Here is a 24,656-nt window from a genome sequence, read left to right as displayed (position 1 = left end):
CTTTTTAAATATTCAAAAAAATTCCTGTGACGCACCTAATGGGTTAATAAACTTCTTGAATGTGGTTTTGAGCACCTTAAGGGGTTCAGTTTTTTAGAATGGTGTCACTTTTGGGTATTTTCTATCATATAGACCCCTCAAAGTGGCTTCAAATGTGATGTGGTCCTAAAAATAAAATGGTGTTGTAAAAATGAGAAATCGCTGGTCAACTTTTAACCCCTTATAACTTCCTAACAAAAAAAAATTTTGGTTCCAAAATTGTGCTGATGTAAAGTAAACATGTGGGAAATGTTACTTATCAAGTTTTTTGTGTCGTATCTCTGTGATTTAAGGGCATAAAAATTCAAAGTTGGAAAATTGCGAAATTTTCAAAATTTTTGCCAAATTTCCATTTTTTTCACAAACGCAAGTTATTTGAATGAAATTTTACCACTAACATGAAGTACAATATGTCACGAGAAAACAATGTCAGAATCACCGGGATCAATGGAAGTGTTCCAGAGTTATGACCTCATAAAGGTACAGTGGTCAGAATTGTAAAAATTGGCCCGGTCATGAACGTGCAAACCACCCTTGGGGGGTGAAGGGGTTAAAATAAATATCAAGGTTGACCCTCACGTTTTGTCCATGCTTTTACTTATGGCCTCCTGTGTATTCGAGTTTGACATCCCTGCCTTTGGGAATCATCTTATCGCTTGTACTATACATAACAGTACAAGTATAGCTAAAATCACAATTTTGTATGAAAGCCAGCTACATGCTGGCTTTCCCTGGAGTATCTGAATGACATGCACAGGGGTCTTCAGCAGATCCTCCCCAGGTGTTATGGAAAACCCATCTGCCACCCGCGATCACATAATGTGCGGAGATGGGCAATCCCTTTTAAGGATGGCTCTGCAGTCTGGCTCTTGGGGGAAGGAGTAGGGTGGACAGATTGGCGTGAGGTCCACCAATGATGTCTAAATGATTGACTTTTTAAGATAACCTATTTAATCACTAACTTTAATCTTCTATTGCAGATACCTTGCCTTTTTGCATCCGAGTGGTGCTTGAAGCTGTGATACGTAATTGTGATGGTGTGTTGGTAAAACAGGATGATGCCATGAGAGTTTTGAAGTGGAAAACTAACTGTGAATGCCAAGAAATTCCCTTCCTTCCAGCCCGTGTTGTCCTGCAAGATTTCACGTAAGTATTGTTTGGTGCTATTCTTCGCAAAAAACAAAGGGTCAAGAAATGTACTGACACCCTATAGGTAATGGGGAATGTCACAGTCCTCTCAAAATATATTGTATATAATATGTAGGAATGAGAAAAGTATTGAGATATAACTTATAATGGTATATTAGGATAAAATTAAAGGGGTTGTCTGGGCTTTTCACATAATCTCAGTACATATGTGGGCTGCAGAATGGTGACAAGTAATTTACCTTCTGTCACCAGTTTGCAGGGTTTTCTAGATATCACTCTCTCTTGCTTCTGAGCATAACATCCGGGGGGGGGGGGGGTTGGGGGGTGTTCTGGCATTGAAATGAGAACTGGTTGCTTCCTCCTACTCTAACAAAAACCTGCCCTCTATAGCAACAACCCCACCCTCCATAGCAACAGGCCCTCCACGTCCACATGAACAAGCCCTCCTCACACAGTAACAAATCCTCCCCCTCTAGCAGCCTCAGTGCAGAGAGCAGAACCACCCAGTTGCTCCTCCCCCAGACATACACTGAACAGTGATCTATGGAGAGTGAAACTCTAGTGAGGAGGGTAAATCGTCCTGTATTCTGGGCCACTCCATGATTACAATACATAAGTCACTCATCAGTGATTCCTTCCCTCAGTGTCCCAGGCTGCTGGCAGTGATGGGGCTTGGGCTGGCAGTGATGGGGCTCGGCTGCTGGTAGCAGTGAGAACAGACTGTGATGGCCAGTGATGGGGGGTCTGCAGCTTCTAATCTGCACAGGGGATGGCAGTCACTGATGCAATCTGTTCTGTGACAAAGCCTCTGCTGTGCGAATGAGACAGCTCTGTGTCACTGTCTTCACAGCAGCAGATTTGGTGCAGTATGTGTGAGCATGTCTATTGGGTATACAGCCTGCAGCAGCCGTCTATTGGGTATACAGCCTGCAACAATCTATATTGTGTGTGTGTAAAATAAGAATATATATAAATAATATGCTGGAGTGGAGGATGGGCGGCATCTCCAGGGGACCCGAATATGTTGTCAGTAAGGGACCCTGAAATTTCGAGTGTCAGCCTTGCAGGGATGAGAGCATAGATGGAAGAAGACATGAAGGTGGAGAGAGCACAGAGGGGAGAAGACAGCACAGGGGAAGAGCACACGGGGAGACAGCACAAAGGAGAGAGCACATGAGGGGAGAAGACAGCACAGGAAGAAGAGAGCGGACAGGGTGAAAGACAGCTCCACAGAGCTCACCCCATCGTGACATCACTGCCCTCCTGATGCAATAGCATTGGGCCCACATCTAGTATATACACTCACTGGCCACTTTATTAGGTACACCTGTCCAACTGTGTGTTAAGACTTAATTTCTAATCAGCCAATCACATGGCGGCAACTCAGTGCATTTAGGCATGTAGACATGGTCAAGACAATCTCCTGCAGTTCAAACCGAGCATCAGTATGGGGAAGAAAGGTGATTTGAGTGCCTTTGAACGTGGCATGATTGTTGGTGCCAGAAGGGCTGGTCTGAGTATTTCAGAAACTGCTGATCTACTGGGATTTTCACGCACAACCATCTCTAGGGTTTACAGAGAATGGTCCGAAAAAGAAAAAAAATCCAGTGAGCGGCAGTTCTGTGGCCGGAAATGCCTTGTTGATGCCAGAGGTCAGAGGAGAATGGGCATACTGGTTCGAGCTGATAGAAAGGCAACAGTGACTCAAATTGCCACCCGTTAAAACCAAGGTAGGCAGAAGAGCATCTCTGAACGCACAGTGCGTCGAACTTTGAGGCAGATGGGCTACAGCAGCAGAAGACCACACTGGGTACCACTCCTCTCAGCTAAGAACAGGCATCTGATGGCTACTTTCAGCAGGATAATGCGCCATGTCATAAAGCTCGAATCATCTCAGATTGGTTTATTGAACATGACAATGAGTTCACTGTACTCAAATGGCCTCCTCAGTCACCAGATCTCAATCCAATAGAGCATCTTTGGGATGTGGTGGAACGGGAGATTCGCATCAGGGATGTGCAGCCGACAAATCTGCGCCAACTTTGTGATGCCATCATGTCAATATGGTCCAAAATCTCTGAGGAATGCTTCCAGCACCTTGTTGAATCTCTGCCACGAAGAATTGAGGCAGTTCTGAAGGCAAAAGGGGGTCCAACCCGTTACTAGCATGGTGTACCTAATAAAGTGGCCAGTGAGTGTATATTATACACATATCTACTATAGATTTGCATTAGGTGCTATATATAGTTTTCATTACACAATATACAATTATCTACAAGGAGTATGGCATGGAACATGTAATGGCCCTATCTATTACCATTGTGGATGTGATGTAGATTGTGCTGCTTTCACAAATACAGGATCACTGCTGTGTTCTTTCCAATGCTGGATTGATAAAGATGAGTGCTGGTGCAGTTTACTGACAGCCAATGAGTGGGAAGTGGGTGGTGCTGGTCACTGGAGCTTGGTGGAGCTTCACACATACACTGCACCAAATCGGCTGATGTGTGAAGACATCAGTGACACAGAGCTGTCTCATTCACACAGCAGAGGCTTTGTCACAGAACAGATTACATCAGTGACTGCCATCCCCTGTGCAGATTAGAAGCTGCAGACCCCCATCACTGGCCATCACACAGTCTGTTCTCACTGCCAGCAGCCTGGGACACTGAAGGAAGGAATCACTGCTAATGAGTGACTTATGTATTGTAATCATGGAGTGGTCCAGTATACAGGACGATTTTCCCTCCTCACTAGAGTTTCACTTTCCATAGATCACTGTTCAGTGTGTGTCTGGGGGAGGAGCAGCTGGGTGGTTCTGCTCTCTGCACTGAGGCTGCTAGAGGGGGAGGATATGTTACTGTGTGAGGAGGGCTTGTTCATGTGGACGTGGAGGGCCTGTTGCTATGGAGGGTGGGGTTTTTGCTATAGAGGGCAGGTTTTTGGTAGAGTAGGAGGAAGCAACCAGTTCTCATTTCAATGCCAGAACACCCCCCCCCCCCTTGGACGTTCTGATCAGAAGCAAAAGAGTGATATCTAGAAAACCCTGCAAACTGGTGACAGAAGGTAAATTACTTATTGTCACCATTCTGCAGCCCAAATATGCACTGATATTATGTGAAAAGCCCGGACAACCCCTTCAAATAAACCACCTTTCCTTGACCTAAAATTAACCTATGGGAAAGGTTATTTACTATCTGGTTTAAGGCTGTAAGCATTCAGTTTAAAAAAATCCTTTTTTTTTTTTTTTTTTTTTTTTTTAAATCTCCATCAAATTTTAGATATTTTCATTATAAAACACCCATAAAACAAAACATATAGACTTAACCAAATAACATTTTTGAGCATAAATAATATTTCATAATAATGAAAAAAGCATATACAGAATGGGAGGAATAGGGCTAGGCAACAGCACATGTGAAAGACTTGGGTATACTAATAGATCACAGACTGACTATGCGTCAACAGTGGTGCAGCAGCAAAAAAGGCAAAAGCAATTCTGGGATGTATTAACAGAAGCATACAGTCTAGATCACGTAAAGTCATTATTGCCCTCTACTCTTTGGTCAGACCTCATCTGGAATTCTGTCCAGTTTTGGGCACCACATTTTAAAAAAAAGACATCAACAAACTGGAGCAAGTTAAGAGAAGAGCGACCAGAATCGTGACCGGTCTGCAAACCATGTCCTATGAGGAACAGTTACAGGATTTGGGAAGCTTGCAAAAAAGACTGAGAGGAGCATTAATAGCTGTCTACAAATACCTGAAGGGCTGTCACATTGTAGAAGGATCATCTTTATTCTCATTTGCACAAGGAAAGACTAGAAGCAAAGGGATGAAACTGGGAGGAAACACAGATTAGATATTAGAAAAAACTTTGACAGTTATGGTGATCAATTAGTGGAACAGGCTGCCACGAGAGGTGGTGATTTCCCCTTCCATGGAAGTCTTCAAACAGAGACTGGACAGACAGCTGTCTAGGATGATTTAGTGAATCCTGCACTGCATTGAGCAGGGGGTTGGAGACCAGATGGCCCAGGAGGACCCTTGCAACTCTTAACATTCTATAAATTTTTTTTAACTTCTTAAAATAAGGAAATGTTTTACAAATTTAGCATCTCTGTAGTTGTATTGACTTGGAGAATCAAGGTGCCAAGTCATTGCGGCGTTCTTTTTCACCGTATCACTGCACTTCAGTTTTCCAGTATATTATATGGTAAAAAGAACGTTGTCATTCAAATCTACAATTGGTCCTGCAAAACCATACCCATCATATGGCTGCATCTGTATAAAAATACAAAAAGTTTATGGCTTTTTAAAGAGGGGGAGAAAAAAGACAAATGTGCGCAAAAAAAAAAGTCAGGGCATGAAAGGTGTAAAACTGCAAATAGTCTTGCAAAGTAAAAACAAAGTAAAACTAGTCCAAAATATGGCTTTCTGAAAATTACTCCCTTCTCAACATGGACAGTTTCCTTTCTTCTAAGACCCATTTACTTTATTTTTATTTCCACATAGACATGTGAGAGCTTGTTTTTTGTGACATTGCTTTTTGGAAATTGTTTTTGCGGCGTACATTGTTTGGTAAAAATGACTTGACAAACTGATTCTCCTCAACAGTGCAATTAATGTGATGCCAAATGTATCCAGTTTTTTTTTTTTTTTGTGGTGGGGGGGAAAAGGAAAACCATTTGGATTGTCACTGATTTCCAAGACCAATAACATTTTCATTGTAATGGGGTTGTGTGATTGTTTATTTTTTTGCAGGGTGTGGCGGTGTTTTTATGATACCATTTTGGTATAGATATGGCATTTTGATTGCTTCTTACATCATTTTCTGCGGTGTTGCGTCTACTGAAAAAAAAAAAAAAAAATGCGGTTTTGCCACTTTTGAAATTTTTTTTCTCTTTACGGTGTTTACTGACTGGGTTAAATATATATATATATATATATATATATATATATATATATATATATATATATATATATATAAACTTTTTTGGACACTGTGATGCCAAATGTGTATTTTTTAATGCTTGGAAGAGAGGGTAACTTGAATTTCTCCTACACCTCATTGGGGGACACAGAGACAGTGGGTGTTATGCTGCTTGCCACTAGGAGGACACTAAGTAAACCAGAAAAAAGTTACTGTATAAGCCGAACCCCCCCCCCCCAATTTTGCCACACAAAAAACGGGAAAACTTGACTCGTGTATAAGCCTAGGATGGAAAATGCAGCAGCTACTGGTAAATTTCAAAAGTAAAAATAGATACCAATACAAATAAAATTGAGACATCAGTAGGTTAAATGTTTTTGAATATTCATATTGAATCAGGAGCCCCATATAATGCTCCATACAAAATACACCCCATATAATGCTGCACAAAGGTTAATAATGGCCCCATAAGATGCTCCATAGAATATGCCCCCATATGCTGCCCCATAGACTTTGCTGCCCCATGGACTATGCCCCCATATGCTGCCCCATGGACTATGCCCCCATAGGCTGCTGCAAAAAAATGCCATACTCACCTCTCCTGCTCAGGACCCGGCACCTGTCCGGGGTCCATCGCAGCTCACCACTGTCTGCGCGTCCTCTGTCAGTGACTGTTCAGCCAGCAGAGGGCACGGCGCACACTAACCACGTCACCGCTCCCCCTGCTGGCTAAACATCACGGACACAGGAAGCAGCAGATGGCGGTGAGTAGCGTGGGAACGAGGACAGGTGAATATCGCTATACTAGCCCGTCCTGGAACGTCTCTGCAGCCTCGCTTCTCCACTGTCTCCCTTCCTGCCTTCAGCGGTCATGTGATATCGCTCATTACCACTCACGAATATGTGCATATTCATGAGTTTAAAGCGCGGTACCACGTGACTGCTGAAGGCAGGAAGGGAGACAGTGGAGAAGCGAGGGGGGCTGCAGAGAGTGCCAGGACGGGTGAGTATGATCTGTGACACCCCCGCCCCCTCCCCCGCTGACCCCCAGGTATATGACTGGTGTATAAGCAGAGAGGAAGATTTTCAGCCCAAAAAAAAAGGGCTGAAAATCTCGGCTTAGGCTAGTTTCACACTTGCTTTTTTTTGCAGCGCGTTTTTCCCGCAAAAAAACGCATTGAAAAAACGCATACATAAGCATACAACTGCTGCGTTTTTTTCAAGCATTTTTATGAGCATGCATGAAAAAAACGCAGCGTTTTTATGCGTTTGTATGCGTTTTTAGTGCGTTTTTACCGCGTTTTTTTCCAACATTTTTAGGTGGCCCCTCACACTACCCAAACCATGACTTTACTGACCCTAACCCTAACCCTGACCCTAACCCTTAACCAAATCATACTTAACCCTAACCCAAACCCTAAACCCTAACTAACCCTGACCCTAACCCTGACCCTAACCCTGACCCTAACCCTGACCCTAACCCTAACCCTGACCCTAACCCTGACCCTGACCCTAACCCTTAACAAAACCATACTTAACCCTAATCCTGACCCTAACCCTGACCCTAACCCTGACCCTGACCCTAACCCTTAACCAAACCATACTTAACCCTAATCCTGACCCTAACCCTGACCCTAACCCTTAACAAAACCATACTTAACCCTAACCCTGACCCTAATCCTTAACAAAACCATACTTAACCCTAACCCTGACCCTAACCCTTAACAAAACCATACTTAACCCTAACCCTGACCCTAATCCTTAACAAAACCATACTTAACCCTAATCCTGACCCTAACCCTGACCCTAATCCTTAACAAAACCATACTTAACCCTAACCCTGACCCTAACCCTAACCCTGACCCTAACCCTTAACAAAACCATACTTAACCCTAACCCTGACCCTAATCCTGACCCTAACCCTGACCCTAATCCTTAACAAAACCATACTTAACCCTAACCCTGACCCTAACCCTAACCCTGACCCCAACCCTAACCCTGACCCTAACTCTAACCCAAACCCCTAAATTCCATGGTTAAAAAAAAAAAAAAACGCATATGCAAAAAAACGCATACATGAGCATGCCAGTGCGCACATATGCGCATCCATAGGCTATAATGGCCATTTTTAGCGCAAAACGTGCGCATAAGTGCGCATGCGCTTTTTTGCAGGGCCAAAAAATGCAACATGCTGCGTCTGGAAAATACCAACGCACACCCCAAAAAAACGCAGCGCATGAAAATCGCATACATGCGCTAACCAGCGCGCAGGTATGCGCACCCATGTTAAATATAGGGGAAAAAACGCATGCGCAGGTATGCGTTTTTTTCCAGCGCTAAAAAACGCAAATGTGAAACCAGCCTAATACATGAGTATATACGGTAACTCCTCCCCTGCAGTATACACCCTCTTGCTGGATGAGATTTCTCCAGTTCTTGCTTAGTGTCTGTAGGAGGCACTTGTGTCTGGTTTCAGACCCCACCATTTTTATTTTATTTTTGATTTTTCTGTAAATGAAGGGGGCGACTGTTCCTTTCTATGGCCCGCTCTCCCCCGAACCAACAACAGGCAAGCACGCGGAGTATACCTCCCCGTACACTTTCCTGCGACGATTGGGGCTGATTTCTCTGGCGATGATCTTTACGGTCCTGGTAATCCACCGATACGAGGGCAAGCGCATGGAGTGCAATGGAGAAGACAGGAACAGCGCTTCTGAATGCCCTGAATCAGCCCCATAGCTCTCCATCCCACTGCCATAGGGAGGATCGATTGAGCATACCCCTTTAAGAACTCCTCCAGCTATGCTACATCAGCCAGGAGGATGAGAAGACCTGCATGGATGGCCCCGGACAGCGTGGCCTGCCAAGCACTGGAGTAGAGGTATGGAGTCAGGTCCTGGTCCCCGGGAGAAGCGCTGACTTGGCGTCAGCGGCGCCCCCCCCCCCTCCCTCTCGGCGCTTGGGTAGGCCAAAAATTTAGTCCCCAGCTTTTCCGACCTACCAGGCTGCAATTTGAATAGCGCCACCCCCTCCACTTAGCGCCTCTCATTACTTACGAGACGCGCAATTCTAATCTCGGGGGGGGCCATGTCTTTTACCTCAGCCTGCTCTGGACACGAGCTGTGAGGTGTGCACTCTGCCAGATACCGGGTGACACCACAGGGCCACCGCTTTCCTCCCAGGGGACACAGCACAGGACCATGGGTAAGCTGCATCTGCCCTCAGATTAAAGCTTAACCCCTTCCCGGCACATTCCCTGCAGCTGCAGACAGACTCTGCCTTTAACCCTTTTCAGGAGCACTATGTCTCAATCTAAGGAGGCTAAATGGGCTGCTAAGAAGCACACTGCGTTTTTTACCGTGTGTACCACTTGCAAGTCTGCCTTACCCAGTGCACAGACTAATCCGTTATGCACGGCCTGCGCCCTGACCTGCACTCAAACGCCCCTTGCCGCCGCTGCTGACGGGCCTCCTGCATTTAGTATCCCTGAGTGGGCTGCGTCCCTGTCATGGTCGGTGGAGTCTCTGACCCAGGCTATATTCTCCCTCCGGGAGGACTCTAAGTCAGAAAGCGTCCTTACCTCCCGAGGAGGACTCTGGCGTCGGCCGGGAACCGTCCACCAGCAGGGGCTGTACTCTTTCAAGGAATGGTCAGGTCTCTAGAAAGCGACCCATGACGCGTCCCCTAGTTATATTAGCACCTCAGCATCTGCGACGCCTGTCTCTCGCTCTCCCTCTCCCGAGGTTACAGCGAGTATGACTCTGAATTCGCATCTGACCCGTCAGCCCCTCAGAATCCCCCAACTCATCAAGAGTCGCTTGATTCTCTTATAGAAAAAGTCAACAGGATTCTGAAGTTGGATGAGGAAAATATTCCCGCTCCTGCACATCCTATCTCATTTAAGAAAACCAAGCGTGTGTGCAGGTTATTTACCAGTCATCTGAACTTTAAGGAAATTGTCCAGAAACATAGGGATCGTCCACATAAGCGGTTCACAGTGCAAAAGTCTACTCAGGCTAAATACCTTTTTGATCCAGACCTAATGAAGGATTGGTTACAGTCCCCTCCGGTGGACCCTCCTGTATCGCGTCTTGCTTCTAAAATGCTCCTATCCATTTCTGAGGGTTCCTCAGTCGGAAACCCCTCCGATCGTCAAATTGACTACCTTGCCCGTTCAGTTTTTGAAGCTTCAGGAGCAGCGCTTTTTCCATCTTTCGCGGCAATGTGGGTCACTAAGGCAATGGCCGCTTGGGCAGAAGTCTTGATTACTTCCTTCCAGGGCACCAATCTTCCTCCGGAGGCAACCACTGTCGCCAGGCAGATAATTCACGCAGCGAACTTTGTATTGGACGCTTCTTTTGATGCCGCCAATTGCGCTGCTCAAACTGCCGCTAATGCGATCTCCATTAGAAGAGCCCTGTGGCTCCGCGACTGGCGGGCGGATGCCACATCTAGAAGATCGTTGACATCTCTCCCCTTTCAAACGGGTCGTCTTTTTGGAGAGAAACTGGACCAGCTCATTTCTGATACTACCGGGGGGAAAAAGTAAATTCCTTCCTCAACAAAAGGATGTTCGGCCGTTTCGCAACCAACAGCTGACGCGTTTTCGATCTCTTCAATTCCGGTTGGTCCTCTACCTTCTCTTCTGGATCAGGTTGGTCCCCGCGTGGAGACAGAGGCTCCCAGGTCTCATGCAGACCTGACCGCTCTTGGAAACCCAGGCCTAGGGCTTCTGGATCTAGGGGAGCCAGATCTCCTAGATCTACCCAATGACTTGTTGCGGTATCCGGCGGACACCGACAAAGTAGGCGGTCGCCTACTTTCCTTCAGCCACACCTGGCTCGCGGTCGTCCACGACAAGTGAGTCAGGGAGCTGGTGTCCTCCGGATACAAAATAGAATTTTCTTTTCCAGGTCACCACCTGACAGCACGATGGAGGACGTCCTTCTTATCCACAGTGGGACATGAAACCACGAGAGCTCAAAAGGACCCTCCCCTTGCCATCCTTCAGTGTTTTTCCTGTCCCACTGCGGATAGGAACGACGGGAGAAATCCGACCGTTCCGAGCAGATGGTGAGGATCGGGGGGCCCAGCCTTTCCCTTCCCGCCTCAAGAATTCTGCAGGCTGACACCCACCTGAGGGTCCCTCAGCAGACCCAGTGTAGCGCTGCTCCTGGGAGCCGGAGTCGCTTCCCCTGAGGGGGCTCTCGACTTCAGGCGTCGCCTTTGATGTCCCTCTGCCGGGCCGCCTCTACAGAGCCGCATCTAGTAAGCGGTCCCGACGCCATATCACCGCCGCAGGGCATCTTTGCAGACCACCGAGGGAGACAGGTGAGAGAGCCGGCTTGGGGGGGACCGCGCCGCTCCGAGCGGCGGCGTCACAGGCCCTGGCGCCACTTCCGGTCTTGCCGGCTGGCCGGATTGCGTCCTGGGGCCGCGTCACTTCTGGGGGACGGGCCCGGGGCGTCTGCAGTACTTCCGGGTGGCGGTTCAGTCACGGCTATGAAACTGAACCGCGCGCTCCCGGAGCGGGAAGCCGACAGGCGATGCCCCTCCAGGAGGATTCGGAGCAGGTCGGACATCGCTCGCACCAATTCAGGTGCACTGACTAGTGGCAGGTGGGCCCACACAGTCGTTCCTGCACAGAGATGGAGGATCAGGCGAGAACTGAGACGGGGCCTGATGGCCAGGGTCACGTGAGTACCTCAGCGAAGGTTACTGCAGGACCCTAAGTAGGCAGATCCCACAGGACACATATTCTGTGTATTTTAGGGGACCCCAGCAGAGAAGGAGTCTAAGAAAAAGGAGAAAAAGTGCCCAATCTGTGCCAAGAAACTAAAGGACACATGGCATAAGCCCTTATGTGACGCATGCACCAAACGCATAGTGGGGGATGAGCAAGCCACTGTCATGGCTAACATGAGATCCATTGTAAGGGAAGAGGTACAGGCTTCAGTATCAGGCCTGAGATGCCCCCAGACTCCGCAGCTGATTCCCCAGGTATCCGGTAAAAGGCCAAGGGAATCGGACTCCTCATGGGAGGAGGACCCGTCCGAATCAGGACTAGAGGAGATGAGAGAACCCACAGAGAAGGGGAAGAGATATCTCTTTTTGTCCGGGGATACGGACGAACTGCTGGGTGCAGTAAGACACACTATGCAGATTGAGGAACGCCCAGAGACTCTATCGGTACCGGACGAGATGTTTGGGGGGCTGCGATCGCAAACCTCGATGGTATTCCTAGTAAATACGCATATACGAACGATGATCCTGGAGGAATGGGAAGAGGCGGAGAAGAAACTCACGGTCCCTAGAGACTTTAAACTGCGCCTACCATTCGACCCAGAGGAGATCAAGGTCTGGGAGGAAATCCCAAAAATAGATATCCCAGTTGCAAAGGTGTCTAAGAAGACAGTCATTCCCTTTGAGGACTCTTCCAATCTGAAAGAGCCCATGGACCGGAAGGCAGACGGCCTCTTAAAGAGAGCCTGGGAAAGTTCGTCCGCGGTCATACGGGCTAATATAGCAGCAACGTCTGTAGCGCGTTCAATGCACCTGTGGATAGACGACTTAGAGGAGCATCTTACAGATAGAACCCCAAGGGAGGCTATTCTAAAATCCCTTCCCCTGTTAAAATTAGCCACCGGGTTTCTAGCTGATGCCTCAGCGGAGACCGTCAGATTTACGGCCAGGAATCAGTCCCTGACTAACGCGGCCAGGAGAGCCATCTGGCTAAAAAGCTGGTCGGGGCATATACAATCCAAAAATAAGCACTGCTCAATCCCGTTTTCGGGAGGCAAGGTGTTCGGGCCTGTGCTCGATGATATTTTAGAGAGAGCCTCTGACGAGAAAAAAGGTTTCCCGGAAGAGAAACGGAAAAAATATCAGCCCTTTCGTAGGCCCCGTTTTAACCAAAGAACGGACTACAGAGGGAAGGGGAAAACTGGAAGATGGAGCTACCCCAAAGGGGGAGAGAGCAGGGGCAGAAATAGGGACTCCATCTTCTCCGGGTCAAACTCCCGAAGGAAATGACGCCACCAGAGTAGGGGGCCGATTGCTCGGGTTCCTAGGAGAGTGGCAGTGAATTTCCAGCAGCCCCTGGGTGCTACAGGTGATCTCGCAGGGGTACAGGATAGAGTTCAACTCCCTCCCTCCAGGCTGATTTCTGATAACCAGTCCCCACCTCCATTCGGCCTCCCCCATGTGGCGGGACATTCAGGACCTCCTGACAACGGCTGCAGTCATCCCAGTTCCCGCGCGAGAGGAAGGCAGAGGGCACTACTCGAGCCTTTTCTCAATAAAAAAAGCCGTCAGGAGAGTCCAGAACTATAATAAATCTCAAACCCCTAAACAGGTGGCTAAGATACAAAAGATTCAAGATGGAATCAATAAAATCTACAATTCCCCTCCTAGGGAAGGGGGTGGTAATGTGTACTCTAGATTTAAAGAGTGCGTATTACCATGTCCCCATCCATCCAGACCATCAAAAGTATCTCAGGTTTGCAGTGAGGAAAGGGGGCAGGATCTACCATTATCAGTTCCGCTGCCTCCCCTTCGGTCTAGCATCAGCCCCAAGGGTCTTTACGAAGCTGATGGCAGAGGTAGTGGCCTACCTAAGAATCAGGGATATCACGGTGGTCCCTTACCTAGACGATTTCCTCATCACATTCAGTGGCCCGGCTCAGGCTCGACTGTCAGTCTTTGATTTCCACGCTGCAGAGCTTGGGCTGGATTATAAACTGGCAAAAATCAAATCTAATGCCCAAGCCAAGAATAAAATTCCTGGGAGTAATATTAGACTCAGAAGAAAGAATGTCTTACCTTCCAGAGGGAAAACAGAACAGCATGAAAGAAAGGATTCGCAAAACAGCGGGTCTCTATCAGGGAGGCCATGAAGATTCTAGGCCTGATGACATCCTGTATTCCCTGCATCAGGTGGAGCCAGTTCCACTCTCGACATCTACAACGGGCAGTTATATCTTCCTGGGACAGAAGACAAAGCTCGTTGGACAGAATGATCCGATTGTCTCACCGGGTCAGAAGTTCCCTTTTCTGGTGGACTGTTCCGAAGAATCTACACACCGGTGTCTCATGGATCCAATTCCCGGAGGTCATAGTTACCACAGACGCAAGCCAGCAGGGCTGGGGTGGACATGTCCAAGGAAGATACTACCAGGGACGATGGGGTCGAGAGGACAGCATGCAGTCCTCCAACTTCAGGGAGCTTCATGCGGTATGGAAAGTATTATCGTCGGTCCAGTCACTGGTGAGGTACAGGCATGTCAAAGTACTATCAGACAATACCACAACAGTAGCTTTCCTCCGTCACCAAGGCGGTCCAAGACACCCAGGACTGCAGCGCCTAGCCGAACATCTTCAGATGGGCGGAAAAGAACACCCTCTCGATCTCAGCAGTGCACCTAGAGGGTGACAAAAACCAGGTGGCAGACTTTCTCAGCAGGAGAAGAGTAGTCGCAACGGAATGGGAGCTGAACAGCGAGGTATTCGACAGCCTATGTAGCCGGTGGGGAACGCCGGAGATAGACCTGTTCGCAGTCAAGCAGAACACAAAGCTCAGGAACTTCTACTCTCTGAACCCTCTAGGGAACCCAGCAGGAATCGACGCTCTGTCCCAATCATGGAGCGGGGGCCTGTTATATGCCTTCCCGCCTCTCGCTCTCATACCGCGGACTCTCAGGAAGATCAACGAAGACAAAGCCAGAGTCATACTAACAGTGCCATTCTGGCCAAAGAGGAGTTTGTTCCCCTTGCTCAGGAAGATGGCAGAAGAACCCATTCTTCTTCCAGAAAGAAGTGACTTCCTCCGCCAGGGCCCGGTTTGGCACCAGAAGCCAGAGACACTTCAATTGTCGGCCTGGATCCTGAGCGGCAGGTCTTAAGATCAAGAGGCCTATCAGACGACGTCATCTCTACCCTGCAGGCGAGCAGAAAACCGGTAACCGCCGCAATATACAACAAGATCTGGAAAAGATTCTGCAGCTTCTGTGGAGAGACGACAGTTGAGACTGACCGCCCCAATATCCCAAAGATTCTGGACTTCTTACAGGCAGGGTTCAAAAAGGGTCTTAGACCCAGTATGCTAAGAGTTCAGATTGCAGCCCTTAGCGTGTTCTATGACTGCGCCCTATCAGCACACCCCGGGTAGCCCGTTTCTCCAGGGCGGTTCAGAGGCTGAAGCCCTTAATAAGGATGTCTGTTCCCCCCTGGGACCTTACCCTAGTCCTCAATGCGCTATGTAAGCACCCATTCCAGCTAGTGGCAGACATTGGGATTGGTAATGTCTCGATCAGAACGGCATTTCTGGTAGCGATCATGTCAGCAAAGAGGCTAGGAGAACTTCAGGCCCTGTCTATCCAGGACCCATATCTTCAGGTGTTCGACGATGGCTTAATCTTAAGACTTGACCCGGCTTTTCTTCCAAAGGTGGTCTCAGATTCAAACATGAATCAAGATGTAGTACTCCCTTCATTCTGTCAGTTCCCTAAGAATAAAAAGGAGAGCGCCTACCATAACCTAGACGTCAGGGAGTCGGTTCTCGGGTACCTAGACGCAACCAGGCCTTGGAGAAGGGATAATCTCTTCATTCAGTACAGTGGTCCGAATAAAGGGAGGAAAGCAGCTAAATCCACAATCGCAAGATGGATTAAGTCCACAATTAATCTAGCCTATAGCACACAGGGGCAGAATCCCCCAGGGAACCTTAGAGCCCACTCAACCAGGGCCATGGCCACGTCATGGGCAGAGAGGGGGGGAGCCTCGGCGGAACAAATCTGTAGGGCCGCATCCTGGTCCAGTCTGAGTACCTTCTCTAGACACTATAAGTTAGATGTGGTATCCGCACAATTGGCATTTGGCAGAAAGGTACTCCACGCAGTAGTCCCACCCTAGGATCAGTCTCCTTTGGTACTACTCCATCGTGCTGTCAGGTGGTGACCTGGAAAACTGTAATTAGACCTACCGGTAATTGTGTTTCCAGGAATCCATCCTGACAGCACTGTTAGTTCCCTCCCTAAGATATTCATCCGTACTATTGTGATGTAACATGTGTATGTGAAAATTTGTTGAATAAAAACCTTCTTGCATCCATCCAGATGTGTTACTTTGAGAAATCACTGAAGGATGGCGAGGGGAGGGTCCTTTTGAGCTCTCGTGGTTTCCTGTCCCACTGTGGATAAGAAGGACGTCCTCCATCGTGCTGTCAGGATGGATTCCTGGAAACACAATTACCGGTAGGTCTAATTACCGTTTTTCTTCTCCCCCTCCAACTCGGTTTTTCCCTTCTTCTCCCCCCAAGAAAGAGACAAGAGCCTTCCTTCGGGCTGTTCAGGCTCTGCTAAGGGACGGAGTCATCATTCCGATCCCTCATCATGAAAAGTTCAGAGGCTTTTATTCAAACCTTTTTGTGGTTCCAAAGAAGGACTGGACCATGCGACCCATCTGGATCTCAAACTGTTAAATCAGTTTGTCAGGGTACGGCGATTCCGAATGGAATCTCTCCGATTAGTTGTTGCTTCCATGGAAAAAGGAGAGTTCCTAGCATCCATCGACAACAAGGATGCTTACCTTCATTTCGATCTGCTCGTCCCACCAGCAGTTCCTGCGTTTTGCAATACACGAGGAACACTTCCAGTTTGTTGCCTTGCCCTCCGGACTCGCCACCTCCCCCAGGGTCTTTACCAAGGTCATGGCCATTCTCCACTCTCGGGGAGTAGTGGTGTTACCGTATCTGGACGACCTGCTCATCAAGGGTCCGTCCCTTCCAGCTTGCGAGGAATCCGTTGATATAACAGTAAATACACTTTCTCGCCTGGGATGGAAGATAAACTTCGAAAAGTCTTTCCCGCAACAGGCTCAGCAGATTTCCTTTTTAGGAATGATCTTGGACACTTCCCGCGGGTTGGTCATTCTCCCTCCAGAAAAGACCCAAGCCTTACAACAGGCAGCACGGACTCTTTCCCGACCAGGTTCTCACTCCATTCGATTCAGCATGAGAGTTCTCGGAAAGATGGTGGCTGCGATGGAAGCAGTTCCATCTCCGTCGCTTACAACATGCGTTGCTGTTAGCTTGGGACAAGAACCCGTTCTCCCTGGACCGTCGGATCCTTCTGTCCCTGCGGGTCAGGCAAGCCCTCAAGTGGTAGACACTCAGGTCCTCCCTGAATCAAGGGAGGTCTTTTCTTCCAGTAAGATGGTTGGTAGTAACCATCGACGCAAGTCTAATCGGCAGGGGTGCGGTCTTTCGTCACCACACGGCACAGGGTTGTTGGTCGACCCGAGCGTCACCTCTCCCCATCAACGTTTTGGAGATGAAAGCGATCAGATTAGCTGTACGGCGTTTCCACCAAATCCTCGCAGGTCACCCCTTCAGGATCCAATCCGACAACGCCACGGCTGTAGTGCATATCGACCACCAGGGAGGTACCCGGATCAGGCTGGCCATGCATGAAGTGAGTCACATCCTCCAATGGGCAGAGACCAACCATTCGCCCATCTCAGCAATCCACATCCCGGGTGTAGAAAATTGGGTGTCAGATTTTCTCAGTCACCAAGACATAACCTTGGGAGAGTGGTCTCTTCATCCGGAAGTCTTCCAGCAGTTTTGTCATCGTTGGAGTCCGGATGTGATCTCATGGCCTCAAGACTAAACAACAAGATGCCTTGGTTCATTGCCCGATCGCACGATCCATGCGCCATCAGAGCAGACGCCCTAGTTCTGCCATGGCACCGCTTCCAGCTCCCGTACATCGTTCCCCCTCTTCCCTTGCTTCCGAGGGTCATCAAGAAGATCAGAGCGGAGGGAGTACCAGTGATCCTAGGCGCACCAGATTGGCTGCGCCGAGCATGGTATGCAGAACTAATACAACAAGTCGCAGACGTCACCTGGCGACTTCCAGATCGCATGGATCTACTCTCACAGGGCCCGACTTACCACCAGAACTCCGGGGCCCTGTCTTTGACGGCGTGGCCATTGAATCCTGGATTTTAGCACAGGCTAGGTTCTCACGACGTGACTTCCACCATGATTAGTGCTAGGAAGCCTGTGTCCATGCGCATCTATCACCGCACCTGGAAAACCTTCTTTTCGTGGTGCAAGGATCATGGTCGATCCCCTCTGGTGTTTTCCATTCCAGCCATATTGGAGTTCTTTCAATTCGGATTAAAATCAGGCCTCGCACTTAGCTCGCTCAAGGGCCAAATTTCGGCCTTGTCGGTGCTTTTCAATCGCAAAATTGCCACCAAACTTCAGGTCAAGACATTCATTCAGGGAGTTTCCCATGTGGCGCCTCCTTTATAGAAGGCCTTTGGAATCATGGGGCCTTACAGGAGGCTCCTTTCGAACCGCTGCAGGACATGTCACTGACCGTCCTTTCTAGGAAGATGGTCTTTCTAGTGGCAATTACGTCAATCAGACGAGTTTCGGAATTGGCAGCCCTGTCCTGCCGTTCTCCGTTCCTGAATTTTCATCAGGGCGAGGTAGTTCTCAGGACGTCCCCATCCTTCCTGCCCAAGGTCGTCTCCTCTTTCCATCTCAACGAGGAAATTGTTTTGCCTTCCTTTTGTCCAGCGCCAGTCCATCGCATTGAGAAGGACCGCCACACCCTGGATGTGGTTGGGGTGCTGAGACGGTACATCTCGCAGACAGCTCCCTTCCACAAGTCAGATGCCCTGTTCATACTTCCAGAGGGGCATAGGAAGGGTCTAGCCACTTCAAAAGCAACGCTAGCCAGGTGGATTTGCTTGGTGATTCAGGAATCCTACCGTGTCAGGAACGCGCCTGTCCCAGCGGGGGTTAAGGTACACTCTAGCCGGTCAGTGGGCGCCTGTTGAGCCATTCGGCACCAGGCCTCGGCAGAACAGGTCTGCAAGGCTGTGACTTGATCCAGTCTGCATACTTTTACAAAACATTACCAAATTCATTCTCAGGCCTCTGCGGATGCAGCTCTCGGCAGACGCATCCTGCAATCGGCAGTACCTCAGTGTTGACTCAGTGGTACATGGGGTATTAGCAGATGTATGCTCCCCATCCAGGGCCTGCTTTAAGATGTCCCACTCTCTGTGTCCCCCAATGAGGCGTAGGAGAAATAGGGATTTTTGTGTACTCACCGTAAAATCCTTTTCCCGAGCCATTCATTGGGGGACACAACATCCACCCTGTCTAGCCTACTGGCTCATTGTAGCATTCTTAGGTTTTGACATAGTTATGGTTATTGTTAACTGTTTAAGCACCTACTGCTTTTTTCACCGAACTGGAGAAATCTCATCCAGCGAGAGGGTGTATACTGCAGGGGAGAAGCTAACTTTTTTTCTGGTTTACTTAGTGTCCTCCTAGTGGTAAGCAGCATAACACCCACTGTCTATATGTCCCCCAGTGAATGGCTTTTTTTTTTTTTTTTTCTGCATCTCTAATTGTTGGTATTTGCAAACATTATTACTCCCATACAAAAAGAAAAAGGAGGGCACCACCAAAGAGGCAATGAACACTAAATAATGACTGGGATCTCCTGCAGCATGTTATTTGCACAACATTGAAAAAACAAAGGGACAGTCACATTCTGGGAAATAGTGATCTCCAGTAATAACTAAAAGCATTGTTTTTTTTATCTATCAAAAAATGCAGACAGAAGGCGACATTAAAAACGTTTAAAACCAAAACATGATAAATACACACGTCATTCCCATAGTACGGCATTGACACTCCTCCAGAAAACCAATCCTGGAGTATATGTGACTCCAAATATGAGTACATACAAGACTGAGCAATGTTAGACACTTAATGGATTGATATGCCAAGCTGAAAAAATAAGCATAAATTAGTAAGCTCAGTATGTGATGGGTCTAAGTTTACAGCACCATGTAGAGAAAATAAACAGCGTCTGTAATAAAACCGCTATATAAGCAGGAGCCAAAAACTGTATATAGATCCTAAAACACACAATAGTGTGGTGAAGACAAAACGAATCAGGCCATGTAACTATGTAAAGTGCATAGGTGCTGATGAGAAGTAAATAAGACCCTAATAAATTTCAGTTGTGCACATTGGAAAATGCCATAAATTGTGCACCCTAGAAATCAGACTGTCCAACCTGCACTTATGAAGATAAAAACATAGTAGGTGGGGCCATGCCGGTAAACAAGGATGAAGGCAGAGGAAGCGACCCTGCACGTACATCATTTTAGTGTACATTAGTATACCCTGGTCAAACCTGGAATTCACAGTACTTCTCACATATTATTCAGGTCAAAAGTAGGCAGTTTTTGCTCTTATTTTATTTACACTGGTCCTCTGGCTATTCAGTTTATATTCTTTTAAATCCTACATAAGGCTCCAGAGATATGACCCTCATTATGTAGCACTAATTTTTGATCTTCCAAGGGGCGTGGCTCAGATTAATTAATTATGTAGAGCAGACGAAAGACACACCCCAGAGGATCCTGTGAACATCGCCCCATTGTATAGACCATAAAATTGACAAATGTAAAGGGCTGTACCGCTGGAACTGTATTGTGGATTTAATTTGTTTTTTTTTGACATTCAGAGGAGCAGCGGGAATAAAGTGTGAGCAAAATCTGGCTACTATTGAGCTGGTCCTCTTTTAATGTCTTTGAAACCATTGTAATGGTTTGTATTTTTCTCATTAATCCTGATGTGTTTTTCATTATAGTGGCATTCCTGCGATGGTTGACTTTGCTGCAATGAGAGATGCAGTGAAAAAATTTGACAGAGATCCAAAACTGGTGAATCCAGCCTGTCCAACAGACCTCATAGCGGATCATTCTTTACAGCTGGATTTTACTAAATGGTATTTTGTTTTTAATGTAAATGCACACAACTCGGCATGTGATCGATCTATGACTGTAGACCACATTTTCTGTGAGGACTCTGAATTTCTGAATGTTGGTATCTCTACATCTTTCCATGTGGTGCTACATTGACGGTGGTAATGTCGCTATGCTTACTGCTTCACTATAGAACGAGTATTTGACACTGACTTGCTGCCGTCACAGCAGAAATTTAGAAACCAAGTTAGGGAACTATTTTTCAGAGTTGGGAAAACTCATAAAAACCATAAAGCCATACATTTGATTTACTTCCAGATAATTTGTATTTTCCACTAAAATACAAAAATGGATTTACTTGAAGTTAGAGTAGCACCCAAGTGTTATACTTATCTGTTTTACTTCCAGAAACACTTTTTTTTTTGTGGCAACCATACTGTATATAAATATCGAATAAAAGCCAGGAGGAATGGCTAGAGATATTTAGTGATTCCTTTATGGAAATCTATATAAGCAATCTATTGCTAGCGGCCACCGTACTTTATCGCTTCATTGGGGAACACAGGTTTCGCTAGGTGGCTGACACTAGGACTAAAAAGTTAGTTTCTTAACACAAAGCTCGTCAGTTTTAGCTTAGTGTCAGTAAGAGGCAGACCTGGATCTGATCCCAGATCAGTCTTTTTCTCCTTAAGTCACCTCATTGTGTGTTGTTTAATCTTTTTTTCTTTGTTCTTCAGATTCTTCTTTTCTGGCTAACAGGGTGTAAGGTCTCACCTGTTTTCAGAGAATAGTGACCAAGAGAACAATGTGGTGCTGTCCACATTGTACCCTCACTGGTCTGCCGGGAAGGATCTTACCCCCAGACACGTTAAGTGTATCTTGGGGTGGTTCGTGGGCGGCTGGTCCTTGCCTGTTCCCCACCCCAGCCCTCTTAGGAGAGGGCCGGGAGGAAGACGATGGTCAGTCCTCAGTGACCCTCCCCTCTGTGTCGACAGCATTTTGTGCCTCGTCCGGGACCACGATTGGTGCGAGAAGGACACCTTTTTTTTTCCCAGTAACCCCCCCCCCCCTTCATCCTCTTCGTCCTCTGGCGAGGAGGCATTAGGAAGCTAGAGGAGATCACAGCACTCTTCCTCTATGCAGTGCACGTTGTTTCTCACGTGCCGCAGTTGACATCCAGAAATTTAGTACCTGGCTTCTTCTAAGGCATACATAGTTGCGCTCTCTTCTTTGTTTGTGCTGGCCATTCAGCGCTTGAGGGCTTGCGTGTGCTTTCCTTCCTATGGGAGCACTTCTTTCATTTCCAGGGCAGTCTTGTTTCCCGCCCCATTGTGCTTGCCAGTCAATCAGTGTGTGAGGGCTTATGCCCACGTGCTTTTTATCCTATGGGATTGTTTCTTACTTTCACAGCGCAGGTTTTCAGCATGCCTTGCCTGAGCCTGCCCCGTCCGTTTTTTCTTCACTCTGTCTCCATCTTCGGCGGTGCTTCATGACCTGCTACAACTCCACATCACCATTCTCCTGCTAGACCAGCCTCACCCAAGAATGCGTTTTCCCTACATCCAGGACTGGGTAGGCTCTGTCCAGGCTGTTTTCTTCTTCCCTCATAGGCTTAGCCCTCTTCAGCAGTTCCTGGACATACATATGCACAGACCCATGGAGTCTCGCTCCTGTCCCTACCACACTATTGTTCACTACGTATGTGCCCTCTGCAAAAAGTAGCCCGCAGGTCAGGCCTCGGCTATCTGCCCAGATTGCAACCTCTTCACCTTGCAAGCTTCACAGGAGCCGCCTGGGGACGAGAACACACCCCTCCACCAGAGTGGGCTTTTGCAATTTCTCAATCAGTAATTGAACTAATCAAGGTATCCCAGTCCTTCGTACAGATCCTTAAATGTTTACGTAACATTTCAAACCAGTCTCGCCATGGCACCCCAACGGCCAATCTCTCAAGTCCTCAGGGACTCTAATTGATTCTCTTTTGCATGACAGATCACCCCCACCTGGGAATCTTTTTAGGGTGGTTGACAGGCTTCTCATCTACCGGGACGCAGTCGACAACACCGGGTTCAGGGACATTACCATTGTTCTTCCCTCCCATGCAGACGTTTCTTCATGCCCCACTCTCCAAGGGTTCCTGTCCAAGTCCCCGGTCTCTTTCAAGCCATTTCCTTTCCTCCAGGCAGGGGTTATCGTACCCGTCCCCTCCCATTAATGCTTCTCAGGTTTCTGTTCCAACCTATTTGTAGTGGCAAAGACTGCTTGCTCCGTCTGATATATTGGATCTCAAATTTCTAAACCTGTGGGTGCACTTCAGTTACTAAAGGATGGAATCCCTCTGATTGGTGATTGCTTCTATGGAACCCGAGGAGTTTCTCTGCTCAGTTATCCAGGATACCTATCTCCTCATTCCAGTTTGTGTGGTGTATTGGAGGTTTCTCTGCTTCGCGGTCCAGGAGGAGCACTACCAGTTCACAGCTCTCCTCTCTGGTCTCTGCCCCCAGAGTGTTTACGAAGGTAATGGCCTTTCACTGCTCCTCGGGGATAGTAGGTATTCTCTAACTGGATGACCACCTGATCAAGAATCCATCCTTCCAAGACTGTTGTGAAAGTCTTCAGATCACCTTGACCACCCTTTCCTGTATAGGCTGGGTGGTCAGCATGGTGAAATCGTCTGATTCTGGTCTAGCGCCTAGTTTTCCTAGGCATGCTGTTCGATGCCGCTCGCACCAGAGGTCTTTTGCCAGAGGAAAAAATCTTGCTGATTTGTTCCTTAAAATGCCCATCCAAATGTTCTGTTCATCTCTGCATAAGAGTACTAGGCATGATCATTGCCGCATTGGAAGCTGTCGCTTTCACACAATTCCATACCCGTTTTCTCCAGCAGACCCTTCTGTCAGCTTGGGACAAAAGGATTTCGTCCCATACTCCTGCCTCTCCGAGTGAGGCAGTCTTTGACATGGTGTATTCTCCCCCCCCCCCATTCGACACAGGAGGTCATTCTTCCTTCTCCACTGGCAAGTTATGACAGTTGCTATTCTCCTCGGATGGGAAGTTTCCTTCATACAGTCCTGGGTCGCTGGAGCTCTAGGGAAACCTCCCTTCCCATAAATCTCCTGGAAATCAGAGCATTCTACCTTCTTTGCTTCATTGATAAACCTAACGGACCATCCAATCCGAACTCTATTAGACAGTGCCACGGCCGTGCCATACATAAACCACCATGGCGGGACACGCAGCGAGTCTGTCATGATGAGGTCTCAAAGATTCTGGCTTGGGCCGAGCTGCATGTGCCAGCAATATCAGCGGTCCACGTTCCAGGCATAGACAACTGGGGCATCGACTTCCTACCCAAGTTATCAGGGTCTCTCTTCAGGCAAGTGGTTCCTCTACCCATCTATGTTCAAACAGATCTATTAGTGGCGGGGCACTTCCGATGTCGACCTGATGTTGTCTCCTATGAATTACAAGGTTTCTCGTTTTGTAGCTAGGTCTCACAACACCCTGGCCGTCTGTTACGACCACCTGGTCATTCCATGGTAGGTTTGAATTTCCATACCTTTTGCCACCCCTTCCCCCTGATTCCCAGACTTGTCAAGATGAAGGTGGAATAAGTTCCAGTCATTCTAGTGGTACCAGGCTGGCCCAGAAGAGCCTGGTACGCAGAGTTAGTCAACCTATTCGCAAATGTAACCTGGAAACTCCCAAGCCTACTTTCTCAGGGTCCCCCTTCACT

General features: G+C 47.8%; 1 protein-coding gene across 1 annotated transcript in view; it reads left to right on the top strand.

The window, feature by feature from the left end:
- Positions 1 to 24,656, top strand: part of IREB2 (iron responsive element binding protein 2) — a 148,483-nt gene that overhangs the window by 33,533 nt on the left and 90,294 nt on the right. Inside the window, exons 4-5 of the mRNA XM_073579368.1 lie at positions 1,020 to 1,185; positions 20,806 to 20,943. Of these exons, the coding sequence (XP_073435469.1) occupies positions 1,020 to 1,185; positions 20,806 to 20,943 (304 nt within the window). The remainder of the gene's footprint in view (positions 1 to 1,019; positions 1,186 to 20,805; positions 20,944 to 24,656) is intronic.

The sequence above is a fragment of the Dendrobates tinctorius genome, unplaced genomic scaffold (assembly GCF_039654945.1).
Source record: "Dendrobates tinctorius isolate UK_male_01 unplaced genomic scaffold, ASM3965494v1 ptg000062l, whole genome shotgun sequence".
NCBI lineage: Eukaryota > Metazoa > Chordata > Amphibia > Anura > Dendrobatidae > Dendrobates > Dendrobates tinctorius.
This window is presented reverse-complemented; position numbering and strand designations above follow the sequence as displayed.